The sequence below is a fragment of the Dermacentor albipictus genome, chromosome 9 (genome assembly GCF_038994185.2).
Source record: "Dermacentor albipictus isolate Rhodes 1998 colony chromosome 9, USDA_Dalb.pri_finalv2, whole genome shotgun sequence".
NCBI classification, from domain to species: domain Eukaryota; kingdom Metazoa; phylum Arthropoda; class Arachnida; order Ixodida; family Ixodidae; genus Dermacentor; species Dermacentor albipictus.
The window spans coordinates 124146800-124172951 of NC_091829.1; the positions used below are offsets into that span (position 1 = coordinate 124146800).

The 26152-nt window shown below is 43.7% G+C and overlaps 1 protein-coding gene across 1 annotated transcript in view; it reads left to right on the forward strand.

Annotated features, from left to right (window-relative positions):
• Window positions 1–26152, forward strand: part of cdi (center divider) — a 68475-nt gene that overhangs the window by 4088 nt on the left and 38235 nt on the right. The window contains exon 2 of the mRNA XM_065452565.2: window positions 17636–18012. Within this exon, the coding sequence (XP_065308637.1) occupies window positions 17648–18012 (365 nt within the window). The 5' untranslated portion in view covers window positions 17636–17647. The remainder of the gene's footprint in view (window positions 1–17635; window positions 18013–26152) is intronic.

Genomic DNA, 26152 nt, shown 5'->3' on the forward strand with positions numbered 1-26152 from the left:
ATTACACAAAAAATAAAGAGTAGGTTTAGAAATAGTACTGGCGTTTTACTTCTGCTGGTGGAAAAATGATGATAAATGTTTGTTTCCATAAAAGATTCATTTGAAGATGAAGGCTTCAGATATGTGGTATCGGTACTGCCAGTTTTCAAAACCCATAGTTTCTGGCATTGTTTCAGCAAGTTATAAATTGGAAGGTGCACATAGGCTTCAATATTTTTGCTCTGATTATTACTTATTACTGATTAATACAGAGTGGTATTTGACATTCATATGATGTTTATGAGCCAGCATTTTACAAATTACTTCTCCCTGCTTTTACAAATTAACAGATCTTTATTACTGTGAACTGTACTTTCTTGGACATTGACTTCCATGGTTGCTTTGCATATGTGGAATCGCCAAGCACAGTTAAGAGCACAGGGGTTTTATTTGGGTGTCCCTTCCTGATCCACTTCATCGTTTCCAACTCCTCTTCCTCATCTTAAGCCTTACCCCACTACTCGGTCATGTCTAAAACCCGTGGCGCACCAGAAGAAAAGTTTGCCACAGATGCCCCCCCCCCCCTGTGGACATGTAGCCATGGTCAGACGGAGGTGTCGATAATGGGAGCTGGTTTAATCCTTGCAATAGCAGCTGTCGTCACGCCCGTTGTGCAGGATTGTGAAATGTTCAGAACGTTTGATGACTGGGAAAGGACATCATAGCAGGGCTGAAGAGAACGACAAGGAGTCTCAACACGGACAAAAACGTGGAAAGATCTTTGCAGGTTTGAGGGTAGGAAAATGTCATGCTTATTCATGTGAGAAGAGGTTGGTGATGGACGCAAGTTGTGCATGAAAAAAAAAAATGAGTAGACGCTGGACAAAGGAGGATGGATCTGAAACATTCGGCGTAGATACGGGGTTAACGTGGTCATCAGGCAAATGGAGGGTGCAGCTGTAAACCATCTCAGCTACAGAGCAGGCGGGTTCTAGTCAGAGTGTTGACCGAAGGCTGAGCAGCATGATTGGAACGTGCGACACCCAATCCTTCGCGTGAAGCCGAGCAGCGAGTGCAGCTTTCAGGTGTCGATGGAGCCTCTCAGCAATGCTCTTGCATGCAGTATGGTAAGCAGTTGTGCGCGAATGCGCGCGCAATCCAGAAGGGATGTTACAAACGTCAAAAGTACCTACTCAAACTGTCTGCCTCGATCAGTGATCACTGGTGATGGCACACCAAAATGGCTAATCCAAGCAGACAGAAAAGTATTAGCAACTGTCCCCGCCATTATGTCGGTGATTGGAGCCACTTCAGGCCACTATGTGTGTGCCTATCATATACACGTGAACAAATACGTATAATCACAACATGGTGGCAAAGGCCCAAAAATGTCCAAGTGAATGGTGTCTGTGCATCAGAAAGAGGGAATTTTCTGAAGGGAGGCTTGGCGTATCGTTGCACCTTGATATGTTGACACGCTGTACAAGTGCAGACCCAGTCTCATGTGCGAGTGCGTATGTGCAGCTGAATGTGACATTTTGCTGTTTTTTTTCCTGTAGCTTAAATAGCACAAGGATGTAGAAGAGAAAATGGACACACACAGGTGCTAACTTCCAACAATTTATTTTCTGGACGGACGCCACGTTTGTACCCAGCAATAGATTGTTGTTAGAAGTTAGCGCCTGTGTGTGTTTCTGATTTCTCTTCTACAACCTTGTGCTATTTGCGCTACAGGAAAGAACTGTAATATGTTGCACCAGCAAGCCCAAATATCTACACCAAACGTAACATTCGTTGATAAGGTGTCGCCTGGCACATATGCCTGGATGGCAGATTGAGTGCAGTGTATTCAAACCGCATGACGAAGAAGAGCAGGAACATAAACGCGGGTATTGTTAGGTGAACTGTCACACCAAAGTGTAACATCATGGTCGGGAAAGTTGAATTGCTCCAAGTGGAAGGATGTAGATCGGAGTCGTGGAAGCTCATTGTTAGATGATAGAGCCGCCGCGAGTGAAAACAAGGAAAGGTGAATAAAACTTGTCAGGGCGTTCATGGTAATATGATTGGGAGTGTCCGTTTCCCTGTCAAGGCTGCCTTTCATGTAGCATATTTCTGTCATGAATTCGGCAATAAAAGCAAGATGCTGGAGCTCTCTAGGAGTATGGGTAGCACTGCAGGAACATAACGCCAAAACAAGTGGTTTGGGGTCGGTAAAACTTACAAATAGCGCCCTTTAAGGAAGTAGAGCGGCCAGTTGGGCTAGTTGGTGAAAGTTCATCTTGTAATACTGGGGTTCTGCGCTAAGGCACACAAACAACAGAAGTAGAAAAGGACAGGACGCGTGCAGACTCGCAGCTGAATTTTGTTGGGTGAAAGATGACGTATATATACAATTATCAAAATGACACCATCATGCCAAAATACCATGCCATCCAAAATCACTGCCGTCACAATCTTGTGTCCTGAAATTGCACCTCACAATTGGCGAGCACAGTGGAGGAGTCGCTAACACATACACATGCTTTCTTTATGACATATGCCTCGAACAGCTCCCGTGTATGATGATCCTATGACAGAATAAAATTTTAGTTTTTTTTCTAGAAGAGGAAGGCACGTCTTCTTTGTTTCTTTTTCACAATCCCTGAAATGTTGTGCTACCTGGGAATGCTAGTCGGATGACTTATTCTTAAAATGCAATTTTAAACGCATATTAATACAGCGTTCGGTCTGACCAAAATAAACACAGCCGCAGGCGAAAAGGAATTCATGAACAACACCACATGAGCAAGGAACAAACTGTGATCTGTGGCTTAAATGGCAAACAAAAGGGCTATGGCTAGGAATCTTTACAATCTTTCTCAGGACCTGTGCACACAAACTTGCCATTGTTAAGGAAGCAGAAAACACTACATTACCCCATAATGTTGCACCACATTCTTCAAATTGTGCGACACCTTATGTTGGTCAAGAATCACGGCATGCCTCTTACGCTCCTGGTTGTTGTCTTGAGTTGAAGCTGTGATGTTACACTTAACTTTCTTACTCTATTTTTCACAAGCTGCTGTTACAACAGACTCGGATAACCTGCTGTGTTTAGTCTCACCGCGTGGTGTTCCATGTTCCATTCAATGTTCCACGTTTGACGCCAAACAAGTATGTTACTTAAATCGGTCTGGAGTAAGGTAACATCTTCTTGGCTATCTATTTTCTTGTAAATTACACAGTCATCCGCGAATAGGCAAACCTTTGGTGAAAATGTTACTCGGTAGATCATTCATGAAAATTAAGAAAAGTAAGAGTCCCAATACATACCCCTGGGGCATACCCGATACCATTGGTTGGACTGTGGAATCAACAGTATTAGCAAAAACAAACTAAGTATGGTTATAAAGGCAAGTTCAAATGCTATCAAAGATTCAAGGTTGCCTCCAAAGATTAAGCACATTAGGATCAAGATTTAATTGGCCAAGCTTAAAAGTAGTAACTGATGGCTAACCTTGTCAAATGCTTTAGAGTAATCTAAAAAAAATACAATCAATTGAAAGTCCAGAATTGAGCAAATGATGCAGGTCACTATTTATTTATTTGTTACATACTGCCAGCCAATCTTAGAGGCCTTAGGTAGTAGTGGGAACAGGAATACAACCCAATACAAGCTCACTGTACTAAAGAAAAACAAAATCGCATAACAAAAGAAAACATCACAGGACACACACGCACCAACACATACAAGTGAAAGTATCAACATTAATTCCAATACACAAAATGATAACGTGCACACGCACTTCAAGTGTGAAGGTGCCTACAGCGCTCAATTTCTGATCGCTTGTAGGAATGAATCAATATTTGGCTGTTCAACCACATCAGCAGATAAGGCGTTCCAGTCTGCAATTGTCTAAGGAAAGAAAGAGTTCATAAAAAAGTTAGTCCTGCATTTAAGCTCGGATACCTTTTTTGGTTGAACAGACCAAGTAAAGAGGCTTATGACAGGCACTATGAATTAGGATTAATCGATTCTTAACATGTGGTATAGTGAATAAATAAGTTTTAACCTGTCACGATAACTCCTTGTTTCAAGTTTACCCAGTTGTGCTTTTTGGAGGAGGTTTGATGGAGATACTTTCCAGCTGCAACAGTTGAAGATGAACCAAATAGATTTTCTTTAGCTGCTTTCTAGTTTTAGTTTGTTAGCTTCTTTCCAGGGATCCCAGGCTGCTGCAGTGTAGTCCAATATGGGCCTAATAAACATCTTGTACGCCAAAAGCTGTATTTCTGTTGAGCGACCCAGTGCGCGCCGAAGGTATCCCAATTTTCTGAACACTTGTTTTGTAATCAACCTCACATGTTCATTTCAGCGCAAATCAGAGGTTATCACCACTCCCAAATACTTGTAGCTATGCACTATGCTTAAAGGTTGGTTATTGATGTAATAGGTGAATTCAAGTGGTTGCTTTCTACGGGTTATAATCACTGCTACCGTTTTCCAACTTTTTATGGTCACCTGCCTTGTGCTACTCCAGTTCGCAATCGTGCCTAATGCTTCGTTCAGTAAGACCTGATCATCAGGGCTAGAGGTTTCCTGGTATATGACGCAGTCGTCCGCAAACAGCCAGATTTACGAAAAATACGAAGGAAGAGTACTTTAAGACACTCAACGACAGAATGAAAACTAATCCTAAACATTTTTCGAGGTTTTTAAAAGGATGCGGATCAGATTTTGTAGGAATAAATGAAATTGTTTGTAATCAACAAATAATTACAGACGATATTGAAAAGGCAACGTGTTTGAATACATATTTTCAATCTGTCTTCCTACCTAAATCCAATCATAGCTCTACACCACATGCAAGCAGACTTCCTTTAATGGAACAAGTTGAATTAAGCGTTAAAGGCATCGAGGCACTCCTAAAGGTCATAGATGAAACCAAAGCAAACGGTCCGGATGGTATATCTCCACGTATTCTAAAGAGGTGTGCTACACCTATCTCGATGTACCTTTATTTAATCTATGAGAAGTCGCTATCCACAGGACTTTTACCTAATGACTGGAAAACGGCTCAAGTTGTACCTATTCATAAAGGGGGTTCGAAAAGAGATGTCGCGAATTACAGGCCGATCTCACTAACATCCATCTCGTGCAAAATCATTGAGCATATTATATATTCCGAGATAATGCGTCATATAACAAATAATAATATACTAATCAAAGAACAACACGGGTTTCGGAAAGGTCTATCTCGCACAACACAATTAATTGAATTTTATCACAAATTGGCATTCGATGTTGACGAGGGAGGACAAACAGATTGTGTCTTTTTAGATTTTCGCAAGGCATTCGATACAGTGTCACATCCACTTCTTCTTATTAAACTTAAAATGTTAAATATTCACTCAAGCGTACTCGCTTGGATTGAAAATTATCTGTCTCAGCGCCGACAATGTGTTGTTCTGAACGGCAAAAGCTCGGCATACGCTGATGTGACATCAGGAGTCCCACAGGGCTCAGTCTTAGGGCCACTTTTGTTTCTACTTTATATAAATGATATTTCTGTTGGTATTTCTTCATGTATACGGTTGTTTGCTGACGATTGTGTTGTTTATAGGAAGATTAAGAGTGAACAAGATGCTGCCATATTACAATCTGACTTAGAATGTATTAATACTTGGTGTTCCACGTGGAAGATGAATTTGAATTTAAAAAAGTGTGTTCATGTATGTTTTACAAGAAAGAAGAAGCGGATTGTAAATCTTTACCAGATAAATAATACCCTGATAAAAAACGAACCTATATACAAGTATCTAGGTGTGACGCTCTCATCCGACTGCTCATGGTCTGCTCATGTGGATGACGTCATTGTAAAAGCTGGTAGGGCACTCAATTTCATTCAGAGGAACTTGAAATGTTCACAGCCGAACCTAAAGAAAACTGCTTACCTAACATGTGTTAGACCAATTTTGGAATACGCATGTGCCGTCTGGGACCCCGTGCAGAAAAACTTGATTGATAAGCTGGAAAGAATTCAAAACCGAGCTGCTAGGTTCGTCCTGGGGCGGTATGGGCGGAGAGAAAGTTGTACCGAAATGAAACTTGAATTGAATTGGGAACTGCTTTCCTCTCGGCGGAAAAAGTTGAGACTGAAGTTTTTATACCTCATATTTAATAATAAGACTGGAATTGGCAGTAAAAGGTACTTGAAAGAACCACATTATATTTCTAGGCGTAATGACCATTCACTTAAAATCCGCGAATACCGTGCCAGGACATACTTGTTTGCGGATTCCTTTTTTGTCAAAACTATTGTGGAGTGGAATCAGCTGTGTGAAGAGCAAGTGTGCTGTACGAATGAAGATTTGTTTTTTTTTCCTCCTGTAACCCCCCTGCTATAACGCCTTCAGGCAATGCGGGGTAATTCTTGAATAAAGAATAAAGAAAGAATAAAAAGAACTAGAGATAGTAATCTTGTACACTTGTTTGCTGGAATTGCCATTTATGTTATGCTTTTCCTCAGAATTTCAGTCCAGAAAGCCAGCCCTTTCGGAACATGCAAACATGTTTATAATAAACAAATTTCTTTTGGGATGTTGAAGTAGCTGTTTCTCGATAAATACTAGTGATCTTATTTTCATAAAAACGGTGATCAAAGCTATTTAGAAAGAAGGTCACGTGCGATGCCTTCAAAGCCCTTAGGGAACAGTAAATGAAATTTTTGTTAGTGTTCAAATTGTCTTTTCAATTAGGGTCTGTATTTGAGATAGTTGGTACGGCAATATATTAAGGCAGGTAAAGGCAGGGACACTGAAAAAAATGAGGAGTACAGTAAAACCTCGTTAATACGTACTCCGCCGGGAACAACGTTTAGGTATGCACAAAACGATGTACGAATTAACTGCCACTGCCAGTTTAGAAGCTGCTTACGGGCCGGAAAAGAACTATGTCACGATGCTCTCAAACACACACCCTCAGACAGGCTTTATTTATGAGTAGGCAGCAAGAAATTGGCGATGTTTGCTTGCCGCCGTGGTGGCCTTGCCGTGACATCTTTGAACTCGGTAAGGCCGCAAGCGAGTTTGTCCTCGAGGCCCCGCTTCTCTGCGAAAGCTTGCGTGACGTTCAAAGTACGCGCTTAGATAATGAAGGGCCATTGTACACTTTCACTTCATCGTTGTCGGTATCGCTTTCACCTGAAGATGGACAAGGTGCGACGGCGGCCTCAATGTCGCTATCCAAGAACTCCGCGGATGTAACAACGTCGACTTATTGATAACATAAACACGACATGCCGCAGCAAAGACCATTGAACACCACAACCCCACAACGGCAAACACACTGGCGGAATGAAGAAAAAAATTCACGTAGGAACATCTCTGGGAGTTGTCTAAGTATGCGTAACCATTGTACCACTTGCCCATCTCCACGCGGTGTCAATGTCATCTGGCCTGTACAGACAAATGACAGCATTGTGGCGACACGAACTGGTGCACATTACGGTGCAAGGTGCATTGATAACACAAGCAAAGTACTGCAGATGACTGCGCCGTTGCGCTGATGACGTTCCGATCATTATAAGCCATTATTGCTCATTAGGGCCTTATCCATCCACGTTGAACCATTACGAACCGTGATCAAACGCACAACGGCGGTGCCTGCATATATGGCATGGCTGCGCAGAATGTATCTCGAAAAAATTATGCAGATCCCCCACGCGCTGTGGGAATCGGATGTAAGCAAAGCTTTCTGTGCTGGATCCTTTGATTGACGATAATTAGCAGTGATGTTGATGGCTAAAGCTTAATTTCTTCAGTGTTTAGGCTAACATGAGAGTGGTGAGTTGATGTTAAGCGTTACCTTGAGTGCACCACTGCTGTTTGTCTACATAGTACACAGAACACACAGGGGGAGATGTTTGCTTGAGACGTCGTGCGCCATATTTCATTACCTCTGAGAGTGTTGTCATTGCCTTGCATGGCACATCACATTGTGGCAGAAGTGTTCAACAAATTGGATTATGGGCCTGTAAGTGCCAAAACCACACTCGGATTATGAGGCACATGGTAGGGGCGGACTCCGGATTAATTTTGACACCGTGATGTCCTTTAACGTGTCTCAAAATCTAAGTGCACATGCGTTTTCTATTTTGCCCCCATCGAAATGCGGCTGCCGAGTTTGGGATAAAATCCACGACCTCCAGCATTGTCATAGCAGCAAAGCTACCACAGCGGGCACAAAAGTGTTGATTTGATGGTTGACCGCTTCCGTAGTGTCTCCTGGACCCTAGGTGCGCTTTAAATAATGCGACTCTGCTTCCGCGCGTTCTGCATAAGTTGCCTTTTTGACATATTTGCAAGGCGTTTATTTTTCAGAAATAGTAGCAACGTACTGTACCGTACCTTGGAACTTAAGCTTATCTTGTGTCCTTGCAACCGCCTTGCCTTCTCATGTCGCCTCCCTCCCTATCTTGTAGGGGAACTGCCTGTACTCCTTCCTCTCATTCTTCCCCTCTTCTACTCTCTACAGTTCTATCTGCGTCCAGTCCGGCCTCACACGTTAATAGAAAGGGAAGCGCTGCAGTTTCTGCAATGTTTCTGAGAGGAGTCACGGGTAATTACAGCTGTTAAGCGGCTAATGTGGCGACGGCCAGAAAGCTCCAGAAGGTATTGTGCACATTCGACACGGTAGGGTGAGAACGAGTTTCTCTGGTTGCCTTTCCTCTCTTCTACATCTCTATACACGCTCTGAACCACCCCCCGACGCAGTGTGCGAGACACCAGCAGCCACAGCAGCAGCAGTGGGAAAGTCGAAGGAGGAGGCAAAGAAAGCTTCGCTTTAGAGCTACCTGCCGACTAGCTGCGCGCACTGCGTTTCCGCCACTGCACGCCGAAGAGAGACGCGCGGGACAGTTGCTCACTGCTGCAAGCTTTATCTTGAAAGTGATCGTCTTACGGGACGGATGGAGGGACATTTTTCTCGTTGGGTAAGCATAGAAATTTAAGGCAGGAAGCTGGCTAGTTGGTAATTATTCGTGTAAGGGGATATTATACGAATAACCAGGGGGTCTGCGTCCTTTTTTATGCGCTAGTGCAATCTCCCCTTATACGAAGCATAGAAATGCCTATGCATTTAAAAAAAATGTGCTTCTGCGCAGTTACTACTTGAATTGGATTGGATTCATTTCGATGGCAACAGCGAATTTTCCCCCCTACTGGCAGCTTATTCGTGCTACCAGAAGCGATTCTCGAAGGCCATGCTTTTGTGCATTGCAATTGGCAACACCTCTATGAGCAGGAACTACGTCATGGTGACCATGTTTACCCTCGCTATCGCTGGCGGCTGTCGCAACTCGAAAATCAAACTTCTGCACACATAAGATTTTGCCATTTTGTGCCTGTGCATGTAGAACAAGAAATAGTATGCACTAACCATTTGGTGGGCACCGAGCGACTACGGCTTAAGCAGTCAGCCAATACATGGAGTTCAATGGGGGCTGGGTGGGGGAATCTTCGCGACTACATTTAAACCACAATTACACATTAAGAGGGTACGTATTAATGAGGTTTGACTGTACATACAAACGCCTGTATGTCCTCATTCTATTCACTGTCAGTGTTTTTTGTGCTTTACCTGCCTTAAAATGTCTTTTAAAAATATACAAAATGTGTGGTTTTGCTTTTGCTTGTATAGAATTTAATGTGCATAACATTCATGTGATATATACAGTTTATGTTACGGAAAGGCAAGCATATGGACAGAGACGTGTTCTTATTTGTGTCATATTTGCGTGTTTTTGCCTTCCAGTAACATAAATCCCAGCAGCTTTCTCAACTACAAACTGTTCTGTGAAAACACAGGTGCCATCTTGGTAGATTTTCCGCTAGAGGTAGCAGATTTTGTCACTTGATCAGGAAAATTATGCATCTCGCAGCTAATGTATATTTTAGTGGATTATAAGCTAATTTCTAGTGGATTGCACATCTTCAGCGAATTTTAGCATATGGTAGTGGCAGGCACGTACCCAGCGGGGGGGCCCGGGGGGGCCCGGGCCCCCCCCGAAATCAAATGGCATACCCCCCCCTCCCCTCCCCACCCACGCCACCACTCCTCACACATTCCTAAAGCGCCGCCAGGTCAATGTTGAGACTTGGCAGCTATTAATCGGTCAGCATTATGCTGCCTTTTTCACTCCTTTTAGATGGCGCTAGTTATCGGCATCTCTTGTAATGTGAAGGACAGTTTTCTCATAGATTCCGCACCCGTGCGATTAACTCGAGATGCGTTCAATTGTCACCATGTATTCAACCGTCACGCGCATAGCTGTTGCTTTTGTTAGCTCAACCTTCATTGTTTAGGCTGATCGTGGGACCAGGAAAGGGATGCGGCTGTTACTGAGCTAGTCTGTACACTCGTGGAACGAGTTGCTGCCGGGGAAAACGCCAATTGCGTTTAACTTATCCCTTTGCTTCATTGTTTCCTTGAGTTACGGCTCGCCGCGAGGCTGGCAGATGCCTGCAACCATATACACGTGATATGGGTTAGATAAGGTGGGAAATAATATAATGTTAAAGTGCGTCCATCACGAAACCCTTCAATAACCCTTAAACCCATAAACAAGGTGACTGTCGCCCGTTACTTCGTCTGTTTTCCCCTAATTGTATAGCACTTTTCATGCAAAATTGGCAACTATAAACAAAAATCGCAAGGAGATGCGAAATTAAGCGATTTACTAAGGGAGAGAGCCAAGGCAACAACCAAACTGCAAGGAAAAGCGAATAATAAAGAAGTTAACCGTTGTTTATGAGAATATTTATGGATCAACATCCTTTTATTTAAAAAGAAAGTAGAGAAAACGCTGCCGGAAGTGGAGAACAATTACTTCCTTTGAATGACGCTTCTAAAGTTATCGGTCGAACCGCCTCACGTAGTCACTTCTCTGCCGTGCTTATGTGGATGTTTTTCTAACCTTTCGCGGTGAGCGCAGTACATCTAGAATCACAGAGTCCTGCGCTCTACGCGGTTGTGTGGGACTGCCGGCCGCACAGCGTTACGCAATTCCCGGAACTGTCAAAACTGATCAACAAGGCGAAAGTAATTGATATTCAAAACTATAACATGAGAAAGACTGAAGAAGCTGTAAAAAATGATGAACGCAGCCTGAAATCAGTAAAAAAGAAACCTGGCTTGGGACAAACCATGCTGTATACACTAAAAGATAATATCATCAGCAATCTCGAAGATATAGTAAAAGCAGCGGAAAAATTCTAAGCTGACCTGTATACAGTACTCATAGGAGTCACGATACCTCCCTTAGAAACAGTAATGAACAGGATACAGAAGCTGTCCTATAACTACCGATGAGGTCAGAAGGGCCCTGCAAGAAATGAAACGATGAAGAGCGCAGGAGGAGAAGGTGGAATAACAGTCGATTTAATCAGAGATGGAGGAGACATAATGCTTGGAAAACTGGCGACTCTTTATACGAAGTGTCTATCGACTGCAAGGGCCCAAAAACTGGAAGAATGCAGACATTATACTAATCCACAAAAAATGAGACGTAAAAGAATTGAGAAATTATAGGACCATTAGCTTGCTCCCAGTATTATATAAAATAGTTACCAAAATAATCTCCAATAGAGTAAGGGCAACACTGAATTTTGTCAACCAAGGGAACAGGCTGGCTTCAGGAAGAGATACTCTACAGTGGATCACATCCCTGTCATCACTCAGGTTATCGCGAAATCCGCAGAGTACAATAAGCCTCTCTGCGTGACTTATATAGATTACGAAAGGGCATTTGATTCAGTAGAGATACCAGCAGTCATAGACGCACTACGTAATCAAGCAGTACAGAACGCTCACGTAAAAAGCTTGGAAAATATTGCTACATGCGTGTGGTATTTGTTTGTTTGAACGAGGTGCGTGAGCGCCATCACTCCAGAAAAGAGGAGGAAGAACGAACTGGGCTCGCGCTGTGAATCTAACTGGTCAGCGCTGCAACCGTTGTTGTAAATATAATTTGTAAATAGTTTCTCGTCTTAATGACTCGTCCTTCGCGTAATAATATCTACAGAGGTTCTGCAGCTACCTTAATTCTACACAAGAAAAGCAGGGGGATACCTATAGGGAAAGGGGTCATACAGGGAGACACAATTTTTCCAAAGCTGTTTACTGCGTGCTTAGAAGAATTCAAGCTATTAAACTGGGAAGGCTTAGGAGTAAAGATCGACGGCAAATATCTCAGCAACCTTCGGTTTGCCGATGACATTGTTCTATTCAACAACAATGCAGACGAGTTTCAACAAATGATTGGAGACCTTAACTGAGAGAGTGTAAGAGTGGGGTTGAATATTAATATGCAGAAGGTTAAGATAACGATAAATAGTAGGGCAAAGGAACAAGACATCAGGATCGCCAGTCGGCCACTAGAGACTGTGAAGGAGTTCGTTTACCTAGGTCAATTAATCACAGGGAACCCTGATCATGAGAAGGAAATTCACAGAAGAATAAAAATAGGTTGGATCGCATACGGCAGACATTGCCAGCTCCTGACTGGAAGCTTACCATTATTATTGAAAAGTAAGGTGTGCACTCAGTGCATTTTGCCAGTGCTGACATATGGGGCAGAGACTTGAGATCAAGTTAAGAACCGCGCGAAGAGCGATCGAACGAAGATTGCTAGGCATAACGTTAAGAGAGGCAAAGGGAGCGGTTTGGATCAGAGAGCGAATGGGTATAGACGATATTCTAATTGGCATCAAGAGGAAAGAATGTAGCTGGGCAGGTCATGTAATGCGCCCGTTAGATAACCGTTGGACCATTAGGGTTACAGAATGGGTGCCAAGAGAAGGGAAGCGCAGTAGAAGACGGCAGAAAACTATAGATGGTGCGATGAAATTAGGAAATTCGCGGGTGCTAGTTGGAATCGGTTGGCGGCAGGACAGGGGTAAATGGAAATCGCAGGGAAAGGCCTTCGGCCTGCAGTGGGCATAAAACATGATGATGATGATGATGATGATGATGATGATGATGATGATGATGATGGAGGTGGTGGGCCCCCCCCCGAAAAAAAATCCTGGGTACGTGCCTGGGTAGTGGATTTTTGGCTTATTATTTAACAAAGTGGAATTGCAAGTGGTGGTGCATCTCTCATTAAAGAAGTTTAGATTTCGACAGCAAGCCCAAGCAGCTATCCGGTACTAAACCTCACCATGTCTTGCCTTGTACAAGAATTGGTGTCATAGAAAGGGAATAGACAAGCATCACAACTGTAGTGAAGGCGTCAACAATGTGGAACTTCTGGTGTGAAATAAATGATTATCATGACTCTTCTGGTGAAAACCCATTCTAGCAGACTTTGCTCTCTCAATTATGGTACTGTTTAAAACACAAAAGTTCAGCCATGTGAATTTCTCGAGAACAAAACTCTGAAACAAGCTCGCCCCCAGCACAGTAGCATATTATGGTCATCAGAGCTGGGTTGAAAATGCCCAAAAAAATGGGTTGCTTCGACTACAAACTTTCAGAGAGAGAGTTATTCGTCTCACTGGCTGCACCCGTGATGCCTGCAAAGGAGGGGTTGAGCTGTTAAATTCAGCAGGCACTGTGAGCCATTAGGAACACTTGGTCTGCAAAGACCGGAGCCCACGTACTGACGACGACAAACTAGCAATCAAGGTTTTGACACTTCCATGCATCTCTTCCTGTGCCAAAAAACGGAACCGCTGTGATCATAGATGAAAGATAACTGTTACGCAATGTTAAGATGCAGCCGAGGGTGGGAAAAAGATCAGGACAGGAAAGAGCATCACATGCAGCTAAGCTTATTGGAAGCAGCAAGGATCATATTTATAGGAGAAGGTGGCAACATGCGCAAGTACATACGTGCATAGTAATCTGAAACAAATTTGCATCTTTATTGAATCATACAGTCCAAAAACTGGCGTTCTGTGTTGAATAAAGCCACAGATATATCACTGACACAGACCTTGCATTTCATATTGATAAGGTAAGCCTCCATTAATCCCCGTGCCAAAGAATCGTTCTACGAAATATGCAAATGTGGGAAAGGTGTGGCCCACACATGCAGGAATTGTGGTGCATAAGTAAATGTGCACTAATCTTATTCTTGACTGACAGCTCGTGTTCTCTTGCCCTATCATTGACACAGGGGTTTGTTTGGCTGGTATACAGGGTGTCCCAGCCAACTTTAGCCAGAGTTTAAAAATATGCCGATGCACTCTAAGGCAACGCAACCAAATGCATGTTGCTGACTATTGTATGGAGTAAGTCACACTATCTTTTATATTCTGCTTAATTGCATTGCATAATTAGTCCAGATTAATTAACTATCTTCTGAAGCAACGAGGTTAGGCAAAAAATTCCAATTGGAAAGTTGTAGAGCACTTTGCAAAACGTCCAGTTAGACAGTTTCTAACATTCTATTAAGTATTAGTGTTTCTCCACTTACTGCAGGTTCCCGCGAAACAAAAAAAAGTGTCGCGGTGACCTTTCCGCTTGCACATTGTGATTGCAGTGCTCCCAAACATTTCTCATACAAACTAACATATCATCTAACAGGGTGTGCTGTGGCTTAAAAGGCGACGACAGGGCAGTGACACAGGCGTTAGCTCCGCTGTTTGCTCCACCGATGTGCTTCCCTTGCGGCGGTTCACGACTGCAATAAGCAGACGCAGCGGCAGCAGACCCACCTAGATGCTATGTTCGTTTGTACGCTGAGCATTTGGCAGCGCTGAAATCATGGCGCGCAAGCGGTCGTGTCAGATGGTATTCTGCAGTAAGCAGAAAAACACTAATGCCTGATAAATAGAGTTGGAAACTTTCTAATTGGACATTTTGCGAAGCGCTCTACAACCTTCTAATTGGAATTTTTTGCCTAGCTTGCTTCAGAAGTTGGTTAATTAATCTTGACTAATTGGGCAATTAAGCAGAATAAGAATAATAGTGTGGCTTACTGCATACAATAGTCAGCAACATGCATTTGGCCACGTTGCCTTAGAGTGCATCGGCATATGTTAACTCTGGCTAAAGTAGGCTGGGACACCCTGTATACACTGCCGCAAGTAAGGGGAATTGTGTACACCCAGCCAACTGGGCAAGTCACATACGGCCTTGCATGCTTTCTTCCACATAGGGTCAGCTTCTGCGGCCCTGAGATGCATAGGCACAAGCAGGCAAGCTACCGTGGAGCCGAACATACAATAGGTACTTTATACCTGTTAGAATGCTTAAACTTTGAACATTTAAAGATAATAGTCTGGAAAAAATCACTACATAATCTTGTGTATATCTGCAAAAGTGCATCATTTTCGTGTAGTGTTAAACTTCTAATGTGTTAGGATTGCTTTTGTGGCTACAGGATTTGTCTCATTATTTAGTATATACATTTTCTTTTTATTGAAGGCTTTTTAACAAAAATATATGTTAGCAGATAATTTGGTGGTATTGCTAAAAAACATTTGTGGATTCTAGTGCATTTTAGGATCCTCATTGGTGGAATTCTTGACAATGAAGACGTCAACACTGGACGTTCTCACATAAAAGCATTTGTGCCTGCATGGGCTGTCCTTATGTATTATTTTGTGCAGAATAAAGCAAGGTTGGGTTGAAAAACGGCAGTTTTTCAACCCAACAAAGTAAATGTGTTGCAGTACTCAGGCTGTTTTTGCAATATTTTCAGGCAGTAATGATTAGCTCTATACATCAGATTTTTTTTAAGGTAAAATGTTTATTGCCATTTGAATATTGGCGTACTTGGCGAGGGGGGACTACAGATGTGCATGGTCAATGTGATAATGTTGAAACAATTTTTCTGATGCCCAACACTGGGTGTATGCTCTGGACACATACAAAGCAGCATCATGCAACCTTAGAAAAATCCTAGGCCACATTCAGGTTGTTAGTTCAGGGTAAATAATTTGCTGAACAGGTGGTGAAAAATTGTGGAGACAGTTACCCTGCAAAGCCTTTACTGCAGTCTTGAAAATTTGTTTCTTACCTGGTGGGAAAGCCTGCTGCCGTTTGCGTGCATGGGAACCCTGGCCCTTTGAATCATCTTTCTCGAGGAGCCAGGACGCTTTCGAGTGGTGCGACGTCTCTACTAGAGCATTGCATGTTTGACACACACACACACACACTTTCTTTTTCAAGGTCCGATCAGTTGCAAAATGAAAACCACAGTGCAAATCAAAACTTTTATTTGGAACATTTAGATACTTTCCAGCTACTTCTCTACAGAGACATTCATCATAACGTGGTACCAGCTTTCCCATACCCTCATCATTAAAAGGCAGCTGATTGTTCTTTCAGCCAATTCTTTATGCTGGTCTACAGCTTGTTGTCCGAGTCAAACTCCTGTCCTCCTAACCAGCATTTCATGTGAGAAAAGCGATGGTAACCAGAGGGAGCCAAGTCCGGGCTGTACAGTGGGTGATCAAATACTTCCCATCGAAAATGCTGCAGAAGCTTCTTTGTTGCAGTTGCACTATGCAACCGTGCATTGTGATGAAGGACAATGCCTGATTACGACATTCCTCTTCGCTTGTTCTGAATTACCTTTCGTAAACGCTCAGAGGTCGTACTGTACGAGGCTGCAGTGATGGTCATGCCATGTTTGATGAATTCCACCAAGGCAACACCATTGCGGTCCCAGAACACAGTAACCATACACTTTCTACTGGAGAAGGTTCACTTGAACTTCTTTGCTTTCAGGAAATCAGAATGCATCCACTGTTTGGATTGCTCTTTTGGTTCTTCAGTTTTGAAAGGGACCCATCCGTCAACCCCTGTGGCAGTTTTCAAAAAATCTTCATCATGGTATTGCTGGAGAAACGTTAAGGCTGCACCCATTCGCTGTGTTTTGCGATGGCCGATCAGCATCTCGGAAATCCACCTTGTATAGAGTTTGCGGTACTGGACTCTCTCACTCACGATGGTATAGAGAACTGACCATAAAATTTGGGGAAACGAATCACTCAACACAGAAATTGTGAACCGATGATTTTCTCGAATTGCCTGATCCACTCACTGAACAAGATCATCGGTTGACAATTGTTTCCTTCCCTGCCCGCCTGCACCATGAACGTTTGTGCCTCCTGCTTCAAAGTTCCTGAGCCATTGCTGCACTTTGCTGTAACTCGTTAAAGTTGTGCCATACGCTTTACTTATTTGTCAATAAATTTCAGCTGCATTGCACCCCTCGGCACGCAGAAATCGAATGACAGCACGCACTTTACTCTTAGCGGGAGACTCTATTGTTAGAGGCATGTTTGCTTACTCACTGCACGTTCGGAATTGACAGCTGCGCAACACATCTGCACACAGCATAATTGGATTTTCACTTTGGTTTTCATTTCATGACTGATTGAACCTTTAAAAACAATAACCCTCGTAAACACACACACACACATATATTTCTTAACATAAGTTAGGTTAGGACATGTGCACACTTGCTGTAGAGTGTACTGTCGCATGGAATGTGAACAGTAGCAGCAGTTCCGTAAATTTGAGGGAAAAAAATCTCATCTTCGCTCCAGCTAAGTTAACCTGCAGCCGATATAGCAACACTCGCTGTGTGTCGGTCTTTATTTTCTTGGGAGACGAAGAAATGAGTGCAGCAGCTCACCATTCAAGGGCACTGTGCAGGAGGGTCCAGTGATGCGCTGCTGGCTGGGGCCAGGCTGCTGTGCGCTGGATCCCCCGACGCGGTCCTCGTGCCAGGCGCTGCGCCATGCGGTGGCCACCCTCACCCGCCTGGATGACTTCACCTCAGAGAAGATTGGCTCTGGCTTTTTCTCCGAGGTGTACAAGGTGACGCACCGCACCACGGGCCAGGTGTGCGTGCTCAAGATGAACACGTCAAGCAGCAACCGGCCCAACATGCTGCGCGAGGTGCAGCTGCTCAACCGGCTGTCTCACCGCAATATCCTGCGCTTCCTGGGTGTCTGTGTGCACCAGGGCCAGCTGCATGCCCTCACCGAGTACATCAATGGCGGCAGCCTCGAGCAGCTCATACAGCGCAGGTGGGTTTCGTGTTTGAAGTACACCCACTGTCGAAAGGGAACGTCTTTGGCTTTCACTTCGCTACAGGAAAGTTTACATCTTTTGGGACGTATCTTGCCCCCCAAAATAATTGTAGTCTGTCCTTCCTATGCTTTCTTTCTTTAAAACTCTGTGCTCACTAGTTTTCTGTCAGGAATGCCAGTCACTCCTGTAACGCTCACACCCTTCATAACCTGGAACTACTTTCTGTTAAAGAACAGAAAGGCACAAGTTAGGTGGCGATCATTATTTGGAGACAGGATAAGCTCTAAAGGATGTAGCGCTCTAGCTGCAAGTGCCACTGGACACTACACACAATGTGTGGAAAGGTACCAGCACCACCAACCACATGTCACCTGTTGCAAATGTGGGTGATAGAGGGAAAATATCTTTGCACTTACAAGTTTCCTTTCACAGCTAACTGTAGGTGGCTGGTAGATGTGGGTCGTCTACCTTTTTATTCTGTGAGGTGGCAGTTAACAGTGGCGGCTGGCCCGTGGAGCAGCATGCTGTTGTTTGGGCCCTGTAGCCTGGACGATCGGCCTCTTCTCCCGCCGTGGTGGTATAGCGGCTGTGCTATTGCACTGCTAAGCACGAGGCAGCGGGATCAACTCCCGGCAGCTGCGGCTACATTTCGATGGGGGCGAAATGCAAAGAATGCCCATGTCCCGTGCATTGGGAGAACAATATAGATTCCCTAGTGGTCAAAATTAATCCGGAGTCCCTTACTATGGCATGCCTCATAATCGAAGCATGGTTTTGGCACTTAAAACTCCAAAATTCAATTCATTCGGCCTCTTCCTTTGGTTGTCATCCCTAGTGTCCATTACTAGCACTGCTACGCAGCTCCCCTCCAGCATGTGGTACATTAAAGAAGAAAAATGTAGTAGTGCAGACTAACAAAATACAAGGAGCAACAAGTCCACATCTGTCCTTAGAACTGTGGATGAACTGATTTGAGTGTGCTATTTCTCAGGCAAGTTGGAATTGAATTCTGGTAAGGGTTGTGCTTTCTAAACACGGACAACAGGAAGGCACACGGATACTCAAATGGGAGCGCTCTAGCAACTGATTTTTTATTGGAAATCCATTTGAAGTTAGTGAAGGGTGGTACTGCTAACCTCTCTTTTAGTAATGTCGTTCAGAAGTCTTGTTATCATGCTGTTAAGATCAGCCTGCAGGAGCAAGCAGCACGTCTGGGTTCAGCAGGACACCCAACGCAGGTGATCATCTCAATTGCAAGCAGCGTGCTTAAGAAAGTGCGGAACCCGGATGGCGCCTCTGTGTACACGCCCAGGAAAAAACTGAAGGTGGCGGTCAATATGTACACACATAAGGACTCGCACGGGCTGAGAAAAGCAGTCAGGTCGGCGTGAATGTGTCTTTTTTTTTTTTTTTTCAGCATCTAGAAAGCTAAGTCACATGTGCGAGCTCATTGACCCTGTCACTGTAAAGCCGAGAGGGTGCTAGAAAAAGCACCCTTTCGTGCTTTGCGCAGGAGTGGTATGCAGCATACCACTGACCTGTGGTGGGAAATGCATCAGCCATTGGTGTAAATGATTGCTTGAGAGAGCGCAAGCTAATGTTGCATGGTACAGAGATGCGCACCTGTCCACACATTGCAGTGACTGTGATTGCCATTATTTTCAGATTGTCGGATAATCAGCCATCACAAAGATAAATGTACACAAAAAATTATAGAAACAAAAGCCATAATTGACAAAGGGGCAAAATGTGTCAGTACACCATCAATTTTCCTACCAGAAAAAGAAATTTTCTGCTTAAATTTTTCAGTGCGATAGAAGCATCATGTAGCTGTTAAGTGATGTACATATTGCCTTTTCGTGACAATATGAAGATGTGGATTTTCAATAACAAGATCGCTTGCTAGAGAGCTCCCGTTTGTGTATCCATGTACCTTCCTGTTGGCCATGTTTAGAAAGCGCAACCCTTACCAAAATGATTTGAGTGAACAGGAAATATATATGGCTAGTTGCAGTGCCTGATGTGAGGCATCACAACAAATTACGTACAGTATTTATGATGAAGCATGGCAGGCAATGTCATGGCATTTGGACTGTCGTGTGCATGCGACCTGTTTTGGGAGAGCAGCACTGATTGTTGCATGCAGGTCAAGATCATGGTACAGTTTTGCTGAAGAACAGTTCACGGATTTTTATTGTCTTGTTGTAGTGACGGTACAGAACGAGACAGTACGAAAACTATGCATAACAAACTTAATGCTTTATTGCACGATCCAGAAAAAGTTATACAGTAGAACCCCGCTGTTACGTTCCTCACTGCTGCGTTTTCCCAGCTGCTACGTCATTTTCATCTGGTCCCGGCATAGCTTCCATAGGATCCAATGTATAAGGAACCCCGCTGTTACGTAGTAGCTGTGAAAACGTTCCCGCATGATACGTCGTAACTTAGCACCCCGCACGCACCTGGGCTAAAGTAGGCTATGCGGTCCAACGGCCATTTTGGCTTTTGACGAGTTTTGGCCGGGCTTGCCAGGTTTGGCTATAAAACTGGCTGCAAGAAGCCGCACACCAGTTCGAGAGGCCGCCACGCCACTAAGTGGCCATTTGTGAAAAATGCTCTCACTATCATCACTGTGATTACGGTCACCGCACGGTTTTTGGACAGGTCGACTAACAGAGGAAAGAAACTCGGGAGAGGCCCTGACATCTCTCTTTGTGAAGCTAAAATGAAGCCGGAAGTTGGCGTTGCTCATGGCGTTGCTCCACCTATCGGGCCAGCTCTCCTCTCTTAAGAGAGTTTACATTTCTCGCGAAACCGCGCCGCGCGCTACCGGGCTGCTCAGACGCGCGTGCGCCGCAGCAATACAAAACAATCGTTAGCACGTTAGCATGATTACGCCAATGAGGGCAAAATTTCCTGCCGATATTCCTTTGTCCGTCGCCATTGCCATGGCGCGGTGACGACGAGGAGCACGAGCCGCATGATGCCGGGGAGTTGCCAAATCCTAGCTTTGGAGAAGCCGTCGCGGCTCTGGACCTCCTCCGCAGGTACGTCGCACCTCACAGCGATGCTGGCAGCAATGCGGCCTTCCAGGCTATTGAGAAACGTGTGGTGATTTCTAGCGAGCAAAAGAAACGGCAAGCCACCATTCTGGACTTTAAGTCCTAAGCGCACTCTGTGGAAATAAATTGTCTATAGTTGAAGCTGCACTTTTTTCATTCATTTTCGGAGCTTTCCTCACTGTTGCGTTTTCCCGGCTGTTACGTTTTTTTTTTCCCCGGTCCGGTGAAAAACGTATGAACAGGGTTCCACTGTATTCAAAGCACGAATTGGCCTGCCTGGTGCCGTATTCGGCCACAACCTCCCCGATGATATCCACAATTAACCAATGGCCCTCAGTCCCCATCAGTTGCCTGACCAGGTCTGGCCACCTGACCAAGGTGGCGGTCAGACCTGTAACGCAGCAGAGGGTGCTAAGAATCTCTGGGTTTGGACAGGCCGCCAATGGACACTGACCCTTGCAACGTTTAACACCCAAACCCTCTCAAGTGAGGCTAGCTTAGCAGGACTTCTTGTGGAACTATCAGACATTGTTTGGGATATTATCGGCCCTAGTGAGATAAGAACTGGTGAGGCTTACACATTGCTAAATAATGGCCATGCCCTCTGCTATAGAGGTCTCCCTGATAAGAAGCAATATAGGGTAGGATTCCTAATCCATAAGGACATAGCAGGCAATATTGACGAATTCTACAGCATTAACGAGAGGGTAGCAGTAGTCGTAATCAAACTTAATAAGAGGTATAGATTAAAGATAGTATAGGCCTAGGCTCCATCATTCAGTCACGACGATGAGCAAGTAGATCAGTTTTGTGAAGATATTGAATTAGCGATAAAAAAAGTGTAAACTCGGCATAAAGTAGTAATAGGCGACTTCAACGCAAAAGTAGGGAAAAAGCAGGTGGGTAAACAGGTAATTGGCAACTATGACGTCGGTTCTAGAAATGCTAGAAGAAAGGTGCTGGTAGAATTCGCAGAAAGGAATAAGCTGAGAATAATGAACACCTTTTTCGGGAAGCGTAGCAACAGAAAGTGGACCTAGAAAAGCCCTAATAGTGAAACAAGAGATGAAATTGAATTCATACTTTCTGCCGATTTCAGCATAGTGCAGGATGTAGAAGTGATAGGTAGGGTAAAGTGCAGTGATCATAGGTTAGTGAGGGCTAGGATTCACCTCAATTTGAACAGAGAAAGAGTAAAATTGGTCAAAAACAGGTAAACTTAGAGGCAGTAAGGGCAAAAGTAGTCAAATTTAGGCTGGCACTTGCAAACAAATATGCAGCCTTAGAACAGAGAGATGATGATGACATAGAGGTAATGAATTAAACTAACGAGGCTGGCTTCAGAGGCAGCAGTTGAAGTGGGAGGCAAGGCACCAAGGCAACTAGTAGGCAAGCTCTCCCAAGTTACAAAGGACCTAATAAACAAACGACAAAGAATGAAAGTGTCCAACTCAAAAGATCAGATAGAATTGGCAGAACTGTCAAAACTGATAAACAAAGCGAAAATAAGTGATATTAGAAACTACAACGTGAGAAAGACTGAAGAAGCCGTAAAAAATGGACGCAGCCTGAAACCAGTGAGAAGGAAACTTGGCATAGGACAAACGAAGATGTATGCACTGAAAGATAAGCAGGGTAATATCATCAGAAATCTCGAAGGTAAAATAAAAGCAGCGGAAGAATTCTATACTGACCTGTACAGTACCTAGAGGACTCAAGAGTACTCTATTCGAAACAATAGTGAACAGTATACAGAAACTGAGGTCAGAAGGGCCTTGCAAGCCATGAAACGGGGAAAAACGGCAGGAGAGGATGGAATAACAGTCAATTTAATCAAAGATGGAGGAGACATAATGTTAGGAAAATTGGCCGCTCTCTATATGAAGTGTCTATCGACTTCAAGGATCCCAGAAAACTAGAAGAATGCAAACATTACACTAATCCACAAAAAGGGAGACGTTGAAGAACTGAAAAATTGAGTTCATTAGCTTACTCCCAGTATATAAAATATTTACCAAAATAATCTCCAATAGAATAAGGGCAACACTGGACTTTAGTAAACCAAGGGAACAGGCTGGCTTCAGGAAGGGATACTCTACAATTGATCACGGGCATGTCATTTATCAGGTTATTGAGAAATTTGCAGAGTACAATAAGCCTCTTATATGGCTTTCATAGATTACGAAAAGGCATTTGATTCAGTAGAGATACCAGCAGTCATAGAGGCATTGCGTAATAGGGAAGTACAGAACAATACCCTGGAAAATATCTGCAGAGATTCCACAGCCACCTGAATTGTACACAAGAAAAGTAGGAAGATACCTATAAGGAAAGGGTTCAGTCAAGGAGACACAATCTCTCCAATGCTATTCACTGCATGCTTGGAAGAAGTGTACAAGCTGCTAAACTGGGAAGGTTTACGAGTAAGGATCGACGGCGAATGTCTCAGCAACTTTCGGTTTGCCGATGACGTTGTTCTATTCAGCAACACTGCGGACGAGTTACAACAAATGATTGAGGACTTTAACAGGGAGAGTGTAAGAGTGGGGCTGAAGATTAATATGCAGAAGCTAAACATGATAAATAATTGCGCAAGTGAACATGAGTTCAAGATCGCAAGTCAGCCTCTAGAGTCTATGAAGGAGTATGTTTACCTAGGTCAACTAATCACAGGGAACCCTGACCATGAGAAGGAAATTCACAGAAGAATAAAAATGGGTTGGACCGCATTCGGCAGAAGTAAAACAAGAACATGCAGACATTCAGTTTGTGTGACTTATTTCTCTAAGCTTTAATTTGTCTATTCAAGCAACCTATTACACAAATAACAGATGTTGCTTAGAATAATTCTCAAAGTCACGTGTCACCATGAGCGACTTCACAGCGAACACGTGTATGTAAGTGCGCTAGCACGTGTATGTCATCCTCTGGCTTGGAGGGTGGCGGCGGCGAGAAGGGAAATTGGCGTTCGGATTAAAATATTAAACTGTCTGCTCTGCCAAGCAAGCTTGATGGGGCCCTTTCTGTTGCAGTGGCAGTGAAAGCATTTGGCATTCATATACTGACAAGGGTTTGCTGCGTATTTCAATGACCCGCAGTGATAATGTGAGGCGGAAGCTTGCTCAGTGCTGTTAACTAATCCAAACTGTGGAATATTCATTGAATGGTTCTACTTGCCCCGATTACGACGACATGGCTGCATTGACTTGCTGTCTTGTGGCTGTCTACCAGGATCCCACCCTCATCGTCAAGACTGTCATGTTCCGGGCCTTCCATGAACAAAGAGGCAGACTGTACTTGAAACATGCTTTATTGCATGGCAGCCACTTAATGTGGCAGAATATAACAGCCCAAGGATAAAAGGGGAAAATGCACAGCCCATTCTTGCGGCCAGCACTTATATGCACATAGTGTGGGTGAGAGATGTTACAGAAGGGGCAAAACGCTATCGCACAAGTACTCGTGGACAGATATGCGACAGCATCCTATGTTGCATGAAGCTGATAGAACATTTGGTATTGCCACACGTCTGTGATACCATGCTTGATAACATTCTCACCATCTGTCTTATTATATATTGACACGTGGACTTGTTTATCTTTTTCTGATGAGCACTTTTCACCATTTTACAAATGTTATCGCTCAACGCGGGACGCACCCGCTTGTATCGGAAGTTTCTTGAATGTTATTGAGGGTTCTGTTTGTCACCGACTCTTGTGTAATCTGATTGCATGTACTACGCGAATTGTGTAAACCTTTCTGGAAGACACGTGGGTACCATCATTTGCTCTGGAACCTTCGATTACTCATGTATTAAAGCCAACACACTTGACCGGCAGATTGTCGCCGATTGCCGACTGTGTTCGCCGGTACCATTCTGCTTTAAGTGTAGCCTGTTTTTGTGGGCACAGGTCAGCGCAATAAAATTTAGTTTCGTCATTCGCGGTATTGCTACTGCATTCTTCGACCAATAAAATTCAGTTGTATTTGGCCTGCATTTGTACTGCTAACCACACACTTATTCCTGTACATTGGTGCTTTACGACATTTTGTTCATAAAACTGCTCAAAGTCACCAAAATAGATGCACTCTAAAGCAAACCTTTCCATCACAAGCTGTTTTAAAAGATGCAGGTGATGCAACAGGATTGCTAACTGCAAGACAAACTGTTGTGAGCATGTAGTGTGGCATCTGGTGTGCAGACAAGGGTGATGAGTGTTTGCTGACATCCTGCTTGCACCAAAATTACTGGTGTGAGGATGTTTGAAACTTTGACTAGGTATTTGATTATTTGAACTATTCAAACCCCTAAAATTGCTGTTGTCAGTTTAAGTAAGCTTTGCCACTACACAGAAGTGTTATGCGGCGAAGAATGGACTGTATTGTGGTGAAGATTGTTTGTTGTGCAGTGAAGCATATTAAAAGTAAAAAAAAGGGCACTGTCATGGTGTCCCTGCTGGTGCTTATGGTTGCCCAGCACTATCAGCTGTGCTGTCGGTGTTTATGCACCTGGACAACACCAGCTGCCAGGTGAAAGCATCTTTGCCTGCTACCAATCTGCCTAAGTGCTGTAAGTGCATGGTTTACAAACTACAAATTTGACCAATTAGCAAGCTTGCCAATGTTTTTAGACCCTTGCTTTAAAGTAGTTGAGTACCACCAGGAGGCTTCACTGGCAAACTGGATTAAAAACCTCATTTTAGAAGAAGCAAGAAAAATTTCACCACTGTGGAACTCGGATATGTTATCAAGAACAAATGCTTCTGCAGAGCCTCCTTCCACATCAGCACTGTTGAGACTAATAAGCTGTAAATTTTACATAAAAATTTTATAAATAGTCGGATATTTCTGAAAACTATGCAGAATGAACTTCACAGACCTTCCATACGTAGGTGCTGTGTAGAGGCTAGCATTTGCATCATATTTTGATTATTTTTAGCGTTAAAAAAATGCGAAATAGCAACGTGGCGGTGGCATTGCGGTTGCCACTTTTTTCATCCAGCTTTTCCTCTAGAGTCAGTATAGCAATAGCACGTTAAAGAACCCCAGGTGGTCAAAATTTCCGGAGTCCTCC